This window comes from Gymnoscopelus braueri, assembly GCF_963280865.1.
Source record: "Gymnoscopelus braueri genome assembly, chromosome: 16".
NCBI lineage: Eukaryota > Metazoa > Chordata > Actinopteri > Myctophiformes > Myctophidae > Gymnoscopelus > Gymnoscopelus braueri.
In genome coordinates this window covers 36,013,925-36,032,096 of record NC_137616.1, presented here as the reverse complement: position 1 = coordinate 36,032,096, position 18,172 = coordinate 36,013,925, and the positions used below count along the sequence as shown (strand labels likewise).

The following is an 18,172-nucleotide window of genomic DNA, read 5'->3' as shown; positions in this document are numbered from 1 at the left end:
ACTTGTCAAACACTGCATACAATCTTGCTATCCTGATGTTCATGGCACAGTACACTAGGACCTTGCACTTTGGAAGTCGCTCTAGATAAAACATCTGCTAATCAGTTTCCAGACAGGACAGTTAAGTCTCATTCAACATGTCATCTCAAACAAGCAACTAAGGTATACAATATTTTTGTAACATTGCATTGATACTTTTCAAATAAAGATGTAATTTAAATGCCATGTGTAATTCTGTTATGTTTAAATGGCTTCTGTTAAATTAACTTAAAGTTACGCCACCAATACAACAAAACCAATGTCAAATTGACACACCAAACCAACTTTTTTGTCCAAACTCCAAATCTTTATTCTGTACATGTACAGGAGGATAACATTTAATCCAGTAAAAACTGACTGGATGTGATGGTAAAGCCTCTCCTCTCAGCCATTAGAGCTCTTAAGAGTTGGCGTTGGGGCCCTTCTTCTTGCCGAATGTGGGCACCACATTCACAAAGCGCCTGTTGTACTGGATGCGACGCTTGGCGCGGCCAGTCTTCTTTTTCTTCTTCTCCTGCTTGTCAACCTGAAGGTGGAACAAACATTTAGGTTATTTCTCCACTTAAATATGAGACCGGTTAAGACAGGCTAACGTCACAGTGTTAAGAATTGTCCTTTTACCTTGGGCGTCTGTCCCCTCACTTTGCCGGCACGGGCCAGAGAACCATGGACCTTACCTGATGACAGAAAGAGGAAAAGGTTCAAGACAAAGAGCCAAGTTTGATCGCAACAAACTTCACAAGAAAGGCATTTCAAGGCAATAATCACAGTATCTGTTCACTAGACCACTGGTTCTCAAAGTGCGGTTGCGAGATTGTAGATTCCTTTTAAATGTGGAGTGAATGGATACTGCAGCCAGTTACAAAATCACTTACAATAGCCTGAAATGCTAAATTTTGAACAGCAATAAGTGAACAAAGTGTTTGCTATAGTTTCAAATGTGTACATTTGAATTTCTAAATATTTCTAACCTCTAACTTACTTAACATGTCCAGTACAGTGAGTGACCATATATTTTGATTTTTTTAAATAGACCTTTAATTTCTTTGTATATTACCTTATTCTAACACCTGGATTTAGTCTTAGGGTCAATAAAGTCGAATCTAATATGTACGACAACAGACAATTCTCTAAACAAATACAACAGACAATTCTCTAAACACATAGTGGTAAACTGCCTACACTAAAATGTTCTTGCACTCTTGACATAATCAGTTTGTGTTTAATAAACAGTTTAGGTCTGAGTGGCATCGTTTAGATGAGTATACTGACCTCCCAGCAGCCTGGCGGCTACCTCCAGGGTGCAGTGCTCAGAGATGCCACAGGATGCCAGAAGGCTGTCATCCTCCAGTGGGGAGCCAGCCAGCAACAGCACCTGCTCATCCACCTGGAGACCCTCAAGAGCCTGGACATGGGTCTGAAAAACAATGCATGCAATAATGTATTACTCTCCTTCATCAGTGCTTGAGCAATGGCTTTGTACCCAATTACAAAATAAATGTTTTAAAAAATAAAGTTCTAGCCTCATGTCAATTACTGTCATAAACACTACAGACTCCCTGGACATCTTACCTTGCCTGAAAACGCTATTCTAACTCATGGATAATATCCCATGTCGCGTTTACATAAAAAAGAAAGTGTTTATTTGCTCATGCTGTTCGACATTTGTTTTATGCACCGGGTGAGAAAGTCCAAGGGTCTCCTAACTTCAAGTGACTTGGTGTTATGCTGGACACATTATAAGTAACCTTAGCATGTTCATAGAAAGTTTGATTCAATCTGCATAATTTCATATATATATACACACACCTAACTATACTTACCGGTATATCTTAGGTGCTAAAATGGTTCATATGCCATTAATGCTTATGTCTTGTTGGTTACTACTCGAAAGAGTTTCCCTTGCCATTCTGGGTTAACCACTATTCTCTTGGTATACCTTAAATTAACTTTTAAATGTTTGTACACGTGTCATCCAACTTGGGGACAAAGGTTGAAAACCACTGTTTTACACTGGTACATTTACAGAGATTAACGTGCACACACTGTCCCTGTGAAAGATCAAATCACCTTAATGTCTCTGACTGTCTCCTCTCCTGTCACCTCAAGGGTGTGAGTGTTCTGGGCACGCAGGAAAAGCTGCATCTTGAAGCTGAAACCAAACAACAAATAGTTTCAACCATGTCATGAACCCAGAGGTTTTACTTAAATAATTGTAGCAATGTAAAGACTTGTATTCAAAATGTTACTTTAGTAAAAGTACAGACAAAATGTCGTGAAAAATTAATACTTTAGTAAACGTTACAGTAGTTATTATGCAGAACCCATAAATCATTAATTGTAACTAATTAGCCATTCGTTAATGACAGTGTTAAAAGTTCATCACACTTCAACTGATTTTGGTGAATTTGCTACTGAATACATCAGTCAATGGATGTCTGGCATACATTTAATCAGCGAAGTAACTAGTACCAAAAGCTGTGAATGGATGGATGTCTGCCATTAATTTAGATCAGCAAAGTAACTAGTACCTAAAGCTGTCAAGTAATTGTAAAGTCAACTACTACAATTACTCTGTCAGAAGAAAAATATTGTACTCTTAACTAAATAGAGTAAAGAGTACAATATACAAAAGGTAGACTAAAGCGTTCAATATTTTACTCTAAGTAGAGTAAAGAGTACAATATTTCCCTCTGACTGAGATAAGCACAAAGTAGCGTGAATTGGAAATACTCAACAAGTATCGCAAAGCTCTATTTAAGTGCAGTACTTGAGTTTGTGCAGTACTTCGTTAACCATGAACGTTATCAAAGACCACCGGCTACCTCTGCGGAAAATAAATGTATTTAGTAACGACGTCACGTCGTCAAAGGTTACCAATACAAGCCCCTCTTATCATTACATTGATAGTGATTGGGACATTAACGTTCAATGGACCTAAATACACCTTCCCACGACCGTTAGAGTGGCTTTAGAGGCTCTAAATTGAACAGAAAACGCAACTCTTACTCAACGTGTCTCCACTCTCCAGCTGTCTTAGCTAGCGGCTAGCTAGCAGTGTCGCCAGATTTTGAGAGAGAAATAAGCAACCAGGTCATGAAAACAAGCCCATAAGTAGTGACACATGAGCACCTTAATCCTGTATATACTGTACATCGGCTATTTGAAAACAGCAGACCTACAAGCTCACAACATCTTAAATGTAGACTATTTGAAAACGTTATGAAACATTCTAACACCACAAATAGGTTAATTTGGGTGGTCCACGACGACAACATATATGAGAACCACCGTTTTAAATAATTGCAACATTTGGAAGCAAGGCTTAACAAACAAAGTCCCAAACAAGCCCCAAAAACCGCAACCACCAATGTTTACAAGCATCTTTACAGAAAAATAAGCCCAAAGTCGCTTACTAATCAGCAGACCTGGCAACACCGCTAGCTAGCAACGCTAATCGGTAAACAGCCACATGGGGAAACACACCGTTCAAACATCACACTAATAAAACTGCGATATCACGGGGCCGAGGCGAAGAATGGCCCGGTAATAGTAAACACGGGTATCTTATCCGTATTATCGGGACATTGCACGGTCAAAAGGTTGTATAAAAGTGGTATTTTTCATTAAATGTGCTCGGGCCTCACCGCGGTCGAAGCTAGTCGTTCAGCACTGGGCTCGAAAAGGAATGTTTGGGCGTCGCCACTGCGCATGTGCAGGTTTCCACTTCTTGTTCGTCGGGCCTTTAACGAAATCTTGCATCCTTATGCTGTTGCATTACCGCCACCCTCTGGAGTTTATTACTAACTACACCAGGGATTCTAAAGAGAGTAAGACATTCTCCATGACTCCATCAGTGGTGGAAAGAAGTACTCTAGGTAAAAGTAGCAATACAACAATATAAAAAACACTCTGTTACAAGTAAAAGGCCTGTGTTCAAAATGTTACTTGAGTAAAAGTACGAAAGTGCTGGCATCAAAATACACTTAAAGTATCAAAAGTAAAAGTAAAAAAATGTTTGAAAATAGCAGATCTACAAGCTCACAGCGCGTCGCGACACTTTGTGAGCTTGTGGATTTGCCACTTTCAAATAGCCTATGTATAAATAGGGCTGAAGTGGTTAATGTATGTTTTATAATATAATAATTTATCTGCAAAGTAATTAGTAACTTAAGTTTTCAAATAGTTGTAGTGGAGTAAAAGTACAATATTTGCCTCTGAGCTGTAGTGGAGTAGAAGTAAAAGTACTGAAAATTTAAAATACTCCAAGTAAAAAAAAACTTCAAAATTGTACATAAGTACAGTACTTGAGTAAATGTACTTAGTTACTTTACACCACTCCATTCCATAACCCTGAGAGGCTGTGAGTGAACCAAATTGGTTTAATTCGGTACACTCCTGTTACCAATCTGTAAGCGTCCATTTGGAAACCCCTCGAGGAACCCAGGGGGTCCCCCCTGCCTGGACCCCACTTTGAGAACCAGCACTAGTCTGTACACCTACAGTGTCCAGTTTGTCAGATTTTCCCCATCAGTTCAGCCGTTTTAAGTGGTGACCAAATCTGATCAGATATTTCTTGTCTTGCCCACTTCCACCACACTCCATCATGCCCTTTGCTCCTGTTAGTCCAGCTCTTTCCACTGCCTCCATCATGCTCTCTATCTAATGACTTCTGCCTTCCGTAGTGCCACCTATCCATTCCATTTTAATCATGCACCTTATACTGTATATATTTGTATATCGATCCTGTTATTTGACTTGTTCCATTATGTGTTCCTTTCCTCTCTAGTCTATTCTCTTACTTTTTAACTCTTCCTGTAACTGGAAACTTAAGCTTGCACACAAACAAAATGCTATTTCACCTTCTTTTACTTGTGACAATATAAAGTTGATTCTGACGTTTTAACAAGGAGTTCCATTCAAGTTTGTGTCATATTTGTTAGTTGATCATTACTACCCCCCGCTTACCTACTTCCTTCCTTGTTCCCCTCACTAACCACTCTTCCTTTATTTTATAGCTCAATTTCCCCCCAAAATGAAGCAAAAGAAAAGAACAAGTGTACCCTATTCTACTGTGCAGCTGTCTCAGTGGCCTTTCTGTATACACGATTCTCAATTTGATTTCAATGATTACAATTTCCAGTTAAGGTTTCATGCTGCTTTTCATTTGCCCTACATTAACTGCCCTTTGTACTGTAGCAATTGATGTTGTATGTAGAGTAATCGTACATTAAAAAGTTTCTTCATAATAGGGAACAGGTTACAACAGAAATTAGGAGATTGTGGAACAATTAAAGTAGGAGACATGCATAGGATATCAATCTCTTTATTATGAAATTAAGTCAAAATAAAAAAGAGACACTCTTCAGTTGTGTTTCCTGGAAACAAAACAACCTTGAATTATTAAAAATCTGAAAGCAGAAAAACAGGGGCTCAGAAGTACATCCACGAACACCTCCTTTACAAAGTCATAAATCAAACGTTTCATTTCCTCAAAGAGAGAGAAAAGAGACCAAACCAAGTCATGTCGCTCAAAAAATTTAAAACGTATTTCTGAGGCTCGTTTTCACAGTTGGGAAAATAAACGCTGCCTTCAACAGACACATGCTTTAAAGAACACAAAAAGCAGCCAGTCGATGGTGACAGAGATGATGGTGATGACAAGTAGCCATCAATGTGGGTTAAAACTAAAATATGACATCAGTCAAATCAGAGGATCTGGGTCAGTCTAGGCAGGACAGCGGGGATGAAGCTCCTTTATGCAAGGAATCAGTCCATCATGTAGGGGGTGGTGGGTAGTACTGGTTATAGCCGGCATACTGCTGGTTGTATTGACCCCAGGAGTTCTGTCCCCAATTGTTGTATTGTTGCTGTAAAGGAAGCAGGAGGGGAAGAGTTAGAGCAGTGTTTCCTAAACCGTGGGTCTTTTTTTTTAATCTTTTGAACATTTTCACCTAAAATGACAGGCCCAAAATAGGGACACAAGGTTCTAAGTGCTTAATAAGCAGTCAGTCCTGTTTCTTTCCTACACATCCATCAACAGATTATCATTCATCTATGCAGTGACTCATTGTTCACAAACTCATATCAGTCTAATAAAAGAGTACTATCTCAAGTGTAGAGACATGACTGACCTGGTACCAGTTGTAGTTGTATGCAGAGCTGTTGGCCTCAGGCGCAGCTTGTCCTGTGGTTGCAGTGGTGTCGAGACTGTCGTCCACACGCTGTTTCTTGGCCTCAGGCTCACTGGAGCTGAGCAGAGAGAAGTCTCAAATCAGTCCAATGTGATACAGTACATACAGATCATCAGCCAGTGCAGAACAGGTTCATCATGTAAGGGCAATGACGAATGCAATGACGAATGCAGGGGGATCATTTGTTTATCACAATAAAATAGCTATATTTGTTCACAAAGACAAGGAGAAAACAGATTTTTTTAAATTTCAGTTAAAACACTTGGCCCCCTCCTGCGTTTTCTTTTCCATGTACAAGTTTTGCACTACCAGCTCACCCATTCTCGGCTTTCCTCTTGGTCGACTCAGTTTCTTTCTGAAGTTTCTGGTGATCCTCATATGCTTTCGCTAGTCTGTGTGAGATAGTAAAGGACACAAGTAAACACTTAGGATCTTTCCTTTTTTGGGACTATGACCAACATCACCATTTAGGTGATGAGGGAACTCACATGTTGATATCACTGCCAAAGTCCTCCAGGAAGTCCACTTTACGCTGGGAGAAGAGGAGGCGGGACTCCAGAGGTAGCGGGCTGTTGAGGGCGCGGTCGAAACAGGCCAAGATGTCCGCCTCGTTCTGCTGCACGTCTCCACTGTATTCCAGCTCCAGCAGGTGCAGATACAGCTTTGGACTTGTCTGTAAAGAGAAACATCATGATGTGAACAATGAACAAATAAATAAATAATGCACACGGTAGCCATTTTGCTACCAAACCCATTTTTAACATACTATGCAACACTACACAAACATTGATGTCGAAAATCAGAACCCCTTTAACTTTGAATTGTGAATGGACAGGAGATCCAAACTTTCCTTTAAGGACCCCCTGTGGTCCCTGTGCCACACCGTTAAAAACGGTAAACATATTATCCCCTACATTTCTGTCTCACCTGGTCTTTCTCGATAGCGTCCAGCAACACCTTCCTGGCTTTGCTCAGACTTCTCTGCACCTTCATGAGCAGTCTAGCCAGCTTCACGGCGTAGAACGACGTCTCGTTGGCGTTCTTCCCGGACGCCATGGCCTCACTCAGCAGGGTCTCCGCCTCCTCCAGGTTGCCATGACGACGCTCCAAGCTGACCCTCCGCAGCCGAACCATGGCCAGGGACGGGACAGCCTCCTCCAGGTTCTTCAGGATGCCCCGGGCCTCCTCCACATTCCCTGAGGGAGAAGAACACGCACAGATTCTAAGGCAGTGGTTCTCAAATGTTTTGATTTCAAGGACCCCCAGTTTGGGATGAGCCACGGACCCCCTATAATAACACTTACAGACATGTTAAGAACCCATTTGGTTTCTAACTATCAATCAAGCTGGGGACCCCCTGGAACCCGCAAAAGGACCCATGGGGCGCCCCAGAACCCACATTGAGAACCAGTGTTCTAAGGATTGAAATCGGTCGGTCCAACACCTTTGTCCCAAACAAGATATCTCAAACTACTGGCTGGATTGCCATGCAATTAGCTGTGCACCGGTTTTTGCAGAGGATGAACTCGACTGATTTTCGTGATCCCATGGCCTTTCTTCTTGCACCACCCTTTCCCAACTGTTAATTTATATGAGCAGATGAGTGTCCCACTTCAGGCTCTTTCAGTGTTATTTGGATTTTTCTGTGTATATGTTGGTCTTGAATGAGGGTGTGTTTGTGTTACCCACCTTGCTGCTCCTCAAAGGCTGCCCACAGCAGGTGGATGGTCGGCTTCTTGGCCAGATGGATGGTGCACGCCTTCTTGTAGACATGTCTCACGCCCTCAATGCTGTAGCCCTCTAGATATTTTGCATACTTGAGAGCGAAAAAGAGAAAAGGGAGTCGGAGGGAGAGCGAGAGGAGGCAGAGAGAAGAACAGAGGAGAAAGGCGAAGAGAGAAGGAGGCAACAAGCATTTAAAACTCAAGGTTCCGGGCGACGGAAAGCTGTGAATTTCTTCATTGACAAGATTCGTTTTTAGAAATTTTCTGTGTAAACCCATCAGCACCTTCATGGAACCAATTAGATAAGTTTCTGTAAGGTAGTGGGAGACGGAGAAGATGCAACGTAGTAGTTGGCAAATGCTGCGGTCAAATCTTGTGTGGCAAGCTGGCCATCCCCTAATACAACAGATACAGTCAAATATCAACGTTACACGCAAAGAGAGAGTGCAGGACGATTTACTGTGTCCATGTGATATCATCGTTGATGAGGGAAGTGCAGGGGAAATCGGTGGGAAGTGTCAGAACGGTTAAAGGTCAATTACCTTGATCCAGAACTCTTCATAGAGTGCGCAAGCGATGAGGCAGCGTTCAAAGAGAACAACCACACGCTCTGGACTCCCGTTTTCCATCTCAAATTCCAGGTATTCCTTCCAGTTCCTCAGTTGGGTTTTCTCCAGGGCTTTGACATGGAAGTAGGGTCTCTTAATCTGAGAGGGAAAAGACATTTAAGATCTTGTTTAGGTTCAGCCTACGGATGGTGCTTTTTCCTTTCTTTGTTTGGTCAATATAAGGGTCATCTTATCTGCCATTCCTGTTGGACTTCCTAGTAAAACATAATAACTGACACATTTAAACGTTAATAACATGTTTGTTTATCCAGTTCTGATGTACAGTATTTTAAATGTGACATATTGTCAGATTCAGGGCGCATCACTCAAATAAAAAAAATCTATCTATGGAGCTCCACAGCGCTACGTGGGTGGTGTGAATGGTCCAGTTGGTTAACATGGGCCCCAAAAGGAAACTAACTGGTGCCAACTGTACAACTGTGCCAATAAGGCTACATGATGGATTCAAGGCAGGCGAGAGCAGCTGAAACTGTAAATACTGCCTAAAATAATTAATTTCTGCATTTATTAGAAGAAAGGTGTGACGCCAAGTGGTCATTACTGGTTCGTTACACCGTCTGAATCTAAATCAAATAATATGAAAAACTTCACACTTGGGGACTGGCTCCATCAGCTGAAACAACCAAATGGGGATAGCCAAATACAGTCTTGTGGATGACCCATCCGGGGACCAACAAGGGTCTAGCAGTGCTCCTACTACAAGTCTTTCACTTTCTTAAAAAACATATCTATTATTTAACTAATTGTCCATGTCTGAACATTTTGATTTTGTAATTGCATTATGTTTCCTGGTTTTCCAGGAGAGTAGGAACCCTGAGAATAATAGACCTTTTTTTAATAGAAATTCAGTTGCCAGAGGCAGCAGCACATCCCTTTCTGGGAACTTCAGTTTCAATTACATACATACTAGACGGGGATAAATCATGCCAGTACATACCTGTTCCTCAAAGGTCCAGCGCTTGCTGACTTCATGCTCGTTGTGGTTGAACACCTCCTGTCGAGACTCAGTCACCTTGTGGCGCATATTCTCAATCTCTGTCACCCTCTACATTGGAACACAAGAAACAAAGCCATGGTCAACACCCCCAGTGTACCGCCTTAATAAAGTCGTATCTCATTCTCCACTTGGATGTACAATCTGCAAATCCTGCTGCCAAGAATTTACATCACCATGAGCTTGCCAGATACAAGAAGCCTGCGGAGGGGCAGGTATGTATGCACCCTGCATATCAGCCTGCTGTGGCCAGCTCTGGGAGAAGATGCTGGGGTCACTGGGCCACGGTCGATCCCAAACCAGTTTTAGCCGATTCCCTGACCGGATGCCAACCGTAATCCCCCAGGCATTCATTGGCTTAGCTGCTGACGGAAAAACACCTCTTCAAACCTCAATTGATTCCCCCCTCTCTCCATGGAAGAACAGGCAATCACCTGGTTATGCCCTGCTACCGGTATGTTTGAATGCATTTCTTTTTTTCAGAGCTGGAGCTCTACCTTTGCTGGGTCCGGGAGGTCCTCCGTACCAGGTGGCAGCTCCTCCTCAGGGGTGGCTTCTTGGGTGGCTTCTTCTCCTTCTCCGTCCTCGCCTACTGCTGCTGTGTTGGCCTTGGACAGCTCCACCCTCAGCTGAACAAACTCCTCCTCAGACAGGAAGTGTTTGGGGTTGTTGTCTTGCACATGGTCTTTTAACCTGAAAAGAACAGTAACATTAATGTCCAAGGCATCATAACACAGGACTCAATGCAATAAATATCTTGGCAGGTGGAGAAAAATCTAAATTGATTTGATCCATAAATCAACATTAGCTAACTGATGCCTAAATTCTAACGGCAGCATTTTGATGTCATGTCACCTGACTTTTCCCTTAAAAGTATAAAATGTCCCATTTTGAAAGTAGTTGGGACGTACAAGACCGAATCATCATGAAAATCATCATGAAACCAATGCTGTGCGTCACTTGTTAAGAGTATAGTTGTTAAATGTACATTAATTGTTGCTGCTACTGTATGCATGTTCCTAAAGATCTGCTGATGCATATAACTTGCTGCTCACTTCTGAAAGTGCTGTGAATACAGCTGAGTCGGGATGCCCAGGATGCGGTCATAGATGGTGGTGACGTTGGCCAGGTTCCCCAGCTCCGTCTCCCAGTTGGCGTAGGCCTCCCACAGTCGGTCTGAGCGGAAGTCTGTGCCCGCTGCCAGAACTGCGTGTTCATAGGCACTGAAAAGGGCAAAAGTTAAGAGGGTTAAGCATGACGCAGACCACTCCCATCCCTTGAGTTGTAGGCTTTGTTGTCTCTCATGTTAACCAAAGGGCTGGTAATAAAATGGCTGCATAAAATGTCAACTGTTTTCTCCCTTGCTTCTTCTGCATTGATGTGGAAAATAAAGTTGAATTCCTGAACTTTCAGAAAATGCAAAAAGAGTTGCGAGCCCCCGAGGATAAGGGACAATGAGCCTAAATCTATAACAAGCAAAAAGTTACTATAAAGAGTATGAACCAAAAGAATGCATCTGTGCAGAGAGGAGGCAGGGAGAGAGAAAGGCAGGAGACGAGCACCCGATGATACAATGATCATATATTTAACTCACGCTCGTATGCGTCCCTCAGTCTCCGAGTCAGTGGGGTCCGAGTTCTCTTTGATGAAGCTCAGGTAGTGCAGCCACAGATCTACACTGAGAGGGATGGCCTGCAAACCCCGTCTGTAAACCTGGTGGTAGAGCGACAACAAACAGGACCATCAAAGTCTAAAAACAGTCTGCAACTTCACATTGTCAGTTTGTACTCCTAAATATTTTTGTAGCATATACACATACTTCCTTTTCTTAGCACTCCCAATTCATAAACCACTTATTATTCAGCTAAATAGACAAAAGCAATAAGCTGCGGTCAACCATTTTAAAAGTGCAAAGTGTTTTTATTAATACAGTTTATACTAAGGTAGCCTGTGTGTTTTCAAACATAAATGTCGAAATGAGATCTTGCATTTACAAAGTTGCTCTGGATACAAGTTCCTAAATTGTACATTATAATTGCCTTCACTGAATAACAGCTCCATTACTGTCTATATGAGGACTTCCCAGAACTGCAGTGTGCACCTAGGACACATATTTATAGCATAATCAAAACTTGTATGACGGAAAAATGTTTGATGATCTCATATTTACCTCTTCTGCGACCTGTATGTTGTCATGCTTCTTCTCAATGTCAGAGTACTTCTTCCAGTAGCCGTAGCAGTAGGGATAGCGGAGGAAGAATATATCAAATGCCTTCCTCACAGCAATAAGGTTATTCTAGGGAGAAAAAATAAATAAATCAGAAAGCAGTAATACAATAACATTTAGCTTAGGATCCTTTCGTGTGATTATATTGTTTGACAGTTTAGGCATTTAGCAGACGCTCTTAATCCAGAGCGACTTACAGTAAGCAAGGACACAAGATAATAAATCATAATACACAATACATCAAATGCATAAAAATTGTAATCTAATAATAAAGCAATACATAGTAAACCAATAATCTAACAATAACTAATACATACGTAAACCAAGAACCTATCATCAGCCTACATTGAAACTATACACACACTATAGGATGCCAGGCCAACAATGACCTGTCATCTGTCTACATAACATGCTATCTAAGTTACATTTTAGCCTTTGCATAATCCTGCAAGGTCGTCAAGGCTAGGGCAAGTGCTACGGGCTGAGTTTGAGCGATTATATCGTTTGATTATTGGACCCGTTTTATTCAAGAGACCCTGCATTTTTCCTCAGTCTCAAGCCTAGCAACACGTGAAAATGACTTGAAAGTTGAATCGTGGAGGATTATGAAATAACTTATACTCACTGTTTGGTATGGCCAGATTGTCTTATCATGTTATTCACCCTTGACCTTATGATATGTTCTTACAATCTGAATATTTTACGAGTCAAGACTCCATGGCATGCAAGCCTGTTTATTGTTTTGAGCACGGCCTGGTCCCATGACACAAGCTCCTGTTTTATATATGTGTATAACTATGTTCTCATCCCTGCTTTCTCCAGACAACTGCTTGAATACTGGCTTGTGTGCTTAATGTGCTTTTCCCATGGGCTCACGTAATAAACTTCTATCTTAGAAATACAAAGTGTATTATTTACTATTTTGAGTTGTCTCTCTTTTTTGTCTAGCTTTGTTATATGTCAGTTTATGTTGCAATTACTTTGCTGCTTTAAAATATTGTATAACTAACTACTGCAACACAACTGACGATAAAAAAAAAGTTCCGGGAAAAAAGAAATACAAAGCGTCTCCGACTTTTTTTTTTGACTCACTCAACATCCTGATTGATACAGATTTCCTTGACAGTTAAGTCTCAAAGTTAACAACAGACAGTCATTCTCACCTCTTGCTCTACATACTGAAGCAGGTAGACCCAACCATTGAAGTCTTCTGGGCTCTCCTCACAGGCCTTGGAGAGCTTTTCAAACTCAGCAGGGACCTCTGGCTCTGCAGGAGCAGGGGGTTCTTGAGGAAGCAGGTCCTTTGATGAATCTTCCAGCTCCATGCCATCTTCTGCACTCTCTGAGGCCTGGCTCCCATCTGGGAGGAATGTTAAGTTTTGTTATTATTGTATTGCAATTAGTGCTGTATTATTTTCAGACAGTATCGTGTATTTTCTATGACATTTAGGCATTTTTGTTGTTGCTTTAAGAGCGTGTAGGGAAATGGATAGAGGGGGAACGATATGCAACACAGGTCTCCTGCCAGAATCCAACAAGGGACTTTGCCATTACGTGGTCAATGCACCATCCAGTCAGCTGCTGGGCCCATTTTGCTATTAAAGTGTTTGCTACTTGCTAGTTAAGCAGCAGGTTAATGTGTTACAGAGGTCATATTTATCCCCACTTTGTTTCAGGCATAGTGATTCTAGTTGTGAGTGTAGTTTCATGTCAAATTGACACATATTGTTCACAAAACCAATAGTGGGATACACTGCAACATTTAAAGGCCAACTTTACTTATTTTTTTCCAACTGTATTCTATCATTCTATTCTATTGTGAGGACATGTATCGCATGTTTTACGTAGGGCTTTTGCAAGGACATCGAGTTCACCCACAGAACACATGGGAAGTCACATCCTCACAAAATGGAACAAAAATCGAGCAACGTCATCCTCTAACAACACCAGTTTAGCTACCTTGGATAGAGTCCTCTCCTGCAGCTTCAGGCACTGGGGGTCTCTCCTCGGGCATTGGGGGTCTTTCCTCTGGGACTGGGGTCATCTCCTCTGGCACTGGGATCATCTCCTCCTCGCTCTGCTGCTCCTCACTCTGTTGTGGAGACTCCAAAGCTTCTTCTGTTGTGAGATCCACCGGCACCGAAGGTGGCTCGGGTGAAGGTGGCTCGGGTGAAGGTGGCTCGGGTTCTTCTGCGGGCTGTGGCGGAAGAGGAGCTGGCGGCAGTGGAGGCTGCTCATCTTGGAAAAGTTGGGCACTAGCAAGCTGGAATTCCTCCACAGCCTTCTCAACTGATCGCAAATCTGGTTGCTGGTCTGCCGGCTGTTCAACCATAGCATCCGAATCCTGGGACACATCGGAGTCGGAGTCGGAGTCCGACTCTGGCAGAATGGTGGTCAGAGTCTCAGGAGGAACCTGGTCCAGGGACCACTCGGCTGCCTGTGTGAGAACAGGGAGGTCGGGAAGAAAGCCGTCCCCAGCAGCACCCTCCATGCCAGGGGAGTCCCCGCTGTCTGGGGAATCCGTGTCCAACATTCCCGTCATGGGTTCGTCTGAGAGGTGCAGGTCTGTCAAAAAGGCCAGAAATGATGAGAAGAGTAAAGTCAGTCCTTACATGTTTGAGACAACATATACACGTATGGAAAATATTTTTAAATGTATAACTTTTAAGTCAAAACCGGGTGGGCTTAAATTCCTCTGAAGCTAAAACCTGGTAGGAACGGGGAAACAACAACGGTAATGGTAAACAATGGTAGTTTAAATCACAGGATAATATTTTAGTCAAAACTAAGATGGAAGTATTAACCATTTATTTGGGCAGCACATTTTATTTCTTATAATTATACAACAGAAATACACATGGGTGATCCAAGTTACCATTGGCCAAGTAGTCATATTCTAATAGATAAAACGTATCGAAAACGGCATTTTGAAATTAAATTGGTTAAACACAAAGAGGTCTTTCTAGGCAAGTCGCAGCTGTCGCAACAAGTCACTTCGCACTTCCTTTACCGTGGCTGTGAGGCTGGGTGCTAGGTGCTATAGCTATAAATAAGATCTGAGCGAGCTGTTATTTATATACAGGCCGGCGGCCCTGGGCTGGCCCCAAATGTGTGAGGATAGAACTAAAAACAATGCTGCATCTTGTAGGTTAGTTTTAACACATTATTTACCCTTCATCCAGTTTGGAATGGTGTCCGACATTAAAATATTTGTATTATCCGCAGTACGGCGGTGTACTGTAGCTTGAGGGCAATAACAGATCTACAGAATTTAAAAAAAAAGAGTATTTACACGCTTGGCTTGTACATCTGTTCTTGTCCTGAAGCGACAGGCTGAATAAAATATATAATCGGAATGGTGTTCAACATTAAAACAATTGATCATGCGCAGTACGACGGTGTCACTTGCCGACAAGAACAGATCTAAACAGCAGGCTTGTAGATCCTGTTAGATCTATTCTTGTTGGCAAGCGACAGGCTTATATAAATATACCTGAAAGACACGTAGACAAGGCGCAGAACAGGTATATCTGAACTTCCCTGTTGGCTCTCCAACGTGAGGAGGACCTACGTTTGATTCGATTAACATAACATGAGCTAGCGTCGTTCGCACAGCTATTTGTTTTGTACCTCCTTTCATTTGGTAACGTTCTATAAACCAAAGGTATTTTTGTACAGCATCTTAAAACCCAACAGGGGGTTTAAGAAGAAGCGAACGTCCTCGTTCCAGTAAATAGTCAGCACCCCGTTGGGTCCTCCACGTTAAGCTAGCGTGCAGTGTTGCCAGGTTTTGTGAGAGAACTAAGCAACCAGGTCTAGGGGGGGAAAGCCCAAAAGCAGCAATTTAGGCCACATGAGCACATCAAATCTATATGCATCGCATCGGCCATTTAATAATAGCCCATCTGCAAGCTTGCGACGCGTTGTGAGCTTGTAGAGCTGCTATTTTCAAAAACTCTTGCCAAAAAAATGTGGCATACTTCTTCAAACATTCTAACACCACAAATGCGCACTGGGCCCTGGCAAACAGAAAACATTTATGAAAATATTTGAGAACCAATGATTTACATTTTTTTTAATGGAAGCAAGCCTAAATGAGCAACTACACTTTAAATACAAGCCCCAAAAATCCGTAACCACCAATATTTACAAGCAACTTAACAGAAAAAGAAGTATTAAGTCGCTTGTAAAAAGCAGACATGGCAACGCTGCTAGCATGCTAGCATTAGCTGCTAGCGTGCTAGCATTAGCTAACCGTTGCGCCTGGTGACAAACAAACAGTGAAACCATTTCACGCCATTAATAAAAGAAAAGCCAATTGTGGAATAAATGCACTTGTTTCAGAAACGTACCTGTGTCTTCCATAAAAATTTCGCTCGAACGAATAATGCGTATTCTCTATTTCAGTTACTTTATATAACCAGCAACAACCCGACCGCAACTCTTCATGCTCTCTACAACTTGAAGGAGGAAGCTTCGTGGTGTGGAGGAAGGTGTTTTTTTGCCTTTATTTTATCTAGCAGGCATATTCAAAAGTACCTCGGCAGCGTTGCCATGTCGGCTTATTACAAGCGAATTTGGGCTTCTTTTTCTGTAAAGTTGCTTGTAAACATTGGTAGTTGCGGTGTTTTGGGTACTTGCTTATTTAGGTCTTGCTTCCAAAACATATATATATATTTAAACTAGTGGTTCTCAAATATTTTCATGACATTTTTTTGTGCCAGGGGAGGATTTGTGTTGTTTGAATGTTTAAAAAAATATTCAAAATATTCCACATTTTATTGCGAGAAATTTTGAAAATAGCTGATCTACAAGCTCACATCGCGACGCACTGTGAGCTTGTAGATTGGCTATTTTCAAAAGTTTAAAGGGCTCGTGTGGCCTAGTTGCTTCTTTTGGGATTGTTTTCCTAGACCTGGTTGCTTATTTCTCTCAAACAATATGGCAACGCTGCAACTCGGAGAGGAGCCTTGAATCGTATAAGAAGAAAATAAATCACCATTATACGACAGCCCAACGACTACCAATCTCAGAATGACGATAAATGTATTTTAAGCTGTAAAACAACGTTTTAAAAATATATAAGATGATCATGTCTTACATGAAGAAATGCCTTACAAAGGACAAACAAGGTCACAGTAAGTACACTATGTCAGGGACAAGGACACACGGATGGCATTCTGGGTGCAGTGTTGGGGGGGGCGGGGCTCCTTCTAAATGAGGTTACAATCATGTAATAGCAGTCATAGATCTATGATAGCAGTGGTGGAAGAAGTACTCACATGTTTTACTTAAGTAAATGTATCAATTCTACAATGCAGAGATACTGCATTGTACAAGTACAAGACTGGCATTCAGAATTTACTTGAGTAAAAGTACTAAAGTATTGGCATCAAAATGTACTTAAAGTACCAAAAGTAAAAGTACTCATTATGCTGAAATCTTCCATTTCATGTTTTCAAAAGGTATAAAATCATTTTCCAATAGCCGATGTCTATAGTGATTGAAGTGGTTAATGTATGTTTTGTAATAATATTTAAAGTCTACAAAGTAACTAGTTACTAAAGTTGTTCAATAATTGTAGTGGAGTAAAGGTATATATTTAGCTCTGATATGTAATGGAGTGGAAGTACTAGGCCTACTAGTAAAAATACCTCTAGATTTTACTAAAGTTTAGTACTTGAGTACATGCACTTAGTAACTTCCCACCACTGTGTAAGTGTAATAGTGTTGATTTGTTTAAAACCAAACTATACTATGAATAATAAATATGTGGTTGGATTTGACATTTGACATTTTTATTATTTTCGTCACAAATTGGCTAGCACTAGGCTACAGCATTCACTATTAAATGTGCTTTCTCAAGTCATTTCTGATCTGATTCATGTTTGTGTATTACCTTAAATGCTTGTCTTAAATCAAATGTACTTTAAATGTTAAACATGTTTTGTGTTGTTGGCAGAGCTAACGAAGGTGTTTTAAATGTTACCTCCATGATTTACATATGGAAACATCCACGTCATAGCTTTATCACTCAGTGGCAGTAGTGTAAAGTAACTAGTACACTGTACTTATAAGTACAATTTTGAGGTATTTTTTACTTTACTGGAGTATATTTCCAATTTTCAATACTTTTACTTCTACTCCACTACATCTCAGAGGCAAATATTGTACTTTTACTCCACTATAATTATTTGAAAACTCTAGCTATAGTTACTTTGCAGATATACACTTGTAGATATACATGTATTATATTACATAACATACATTAACCACTTTAGCCCTATTTTATACATAGGCTATTTGAAAATAGCCTAATAGCTCTCAACAGCTATTTTCAAACATTTTAGTACTTTTACTTTTGG

General features: G+C 41.2%; 2 protein-coding genes across 2 annotated transcripts; both read right to left on the bottom strand.

The window, feature by feature from the left end:
* Positions 1–324: 324 nt before the first annotated feature.
* faua (FAU ubiquitin like and ribosomal protein S30 fusion a) lies at positions 325–3,759 on the bottom strand. Its single transcript, XM_080453220.1, has 5 exons — positions 3,687–3,759; positions 2,110–2,191; positions 1,312–1,456; positions 661–716; positions 325–565 (listed from the first exon to the last, which is right to left on the bottom strand). The coding sequence occupies exons 2-5, from the start codon at positions 2,182–2,184 to the stop codon at positions 440–442; spliced, it is 402 nt and encodes a 133-aa protein (XP_080309346.1). The 5' UTR covers positions 2,185–2,191; positions 3,687–3,759; the 3' UTR covers positions 325–439.
* A 1,590-nt stretch (positions 3,760–5,349) lies between these two features.
* On the bottom strand, positions 5,350–16,288 carry prpf39 (PRP39 pre-mRNA processing factor 39 homolog (yeast)). Its single transcript, XM_080453172.1, has 15 exons — positions 16,160–16,288; positions 13,767–14,372; positions 12,971–13,167; positions 11,751–11,876; positions 11,175–11,293; positions 10,636–10,803; positions 10,078–10,273; positions 9,524–9,631; positions 8,500–8,664; positions 7,923–8,049; positions 7,161–7,429; positions 6,722–6,906; positions 6,551–6,625; positions 6,174–6,291; positions 5,350–5,909 (listed from the first exon to the last, which is right to left on the bottom strand). The coding sequence occupies exons 1-15, from the start codon at positions 16,170–16,172 to the stop codon at positions 5,817–5,819; spliced, it is 2,565 nt and encodes an 854-aa protein (XP_080309298.1). The 5' UTR covers positions 16,173–16,288; the 3' UTR covers positions 5,350–5,816.
* Positions 16,289–18,172: the final 1,884 nt, after the last annotated feature.

Bases quoted from the DNA above. Each gene is read 5' to 3' on its own strand.
- faua (XM_080453220.1), bottom strand. From the start codon at position 2,184: ATGCAGCTTTTCCTGCGTGCCCAGAACACTCACACCCTTGAGGTGACA. The intron at 1,457-2,109 runs GTGATTTGATCT...ATTGTTTTTCAG, and splicing joins AGACAGTCAGAGACATTAAG to ACCCATGTCCAGGCTCTTGA. The intron at 717-1,311 runs GTCAGTATACTC...TTCTGTCATCAG, and splicing joins AGCCGCCAGGCTGCTGGGAG to GTAAGGTCCATGGTTCTCTG.
- prpf39 (XM_080453172.1), bottom strand. The intron at 11,877-12,970 runs GTGAGAATGACT...TTTTCTCCCTAG, and splicing joins TTCAGTATGTAGAGCAAGAG to AATAACCTTATTGCTGTGAG. The intron at 7,430-7,922 runs GTGGGTAACACA...CTTCTCCCTCAG, and splicing joins AGCCTTTGAGGAGCAGCAAG to GGAATGTGGAGGAGGCCCGG.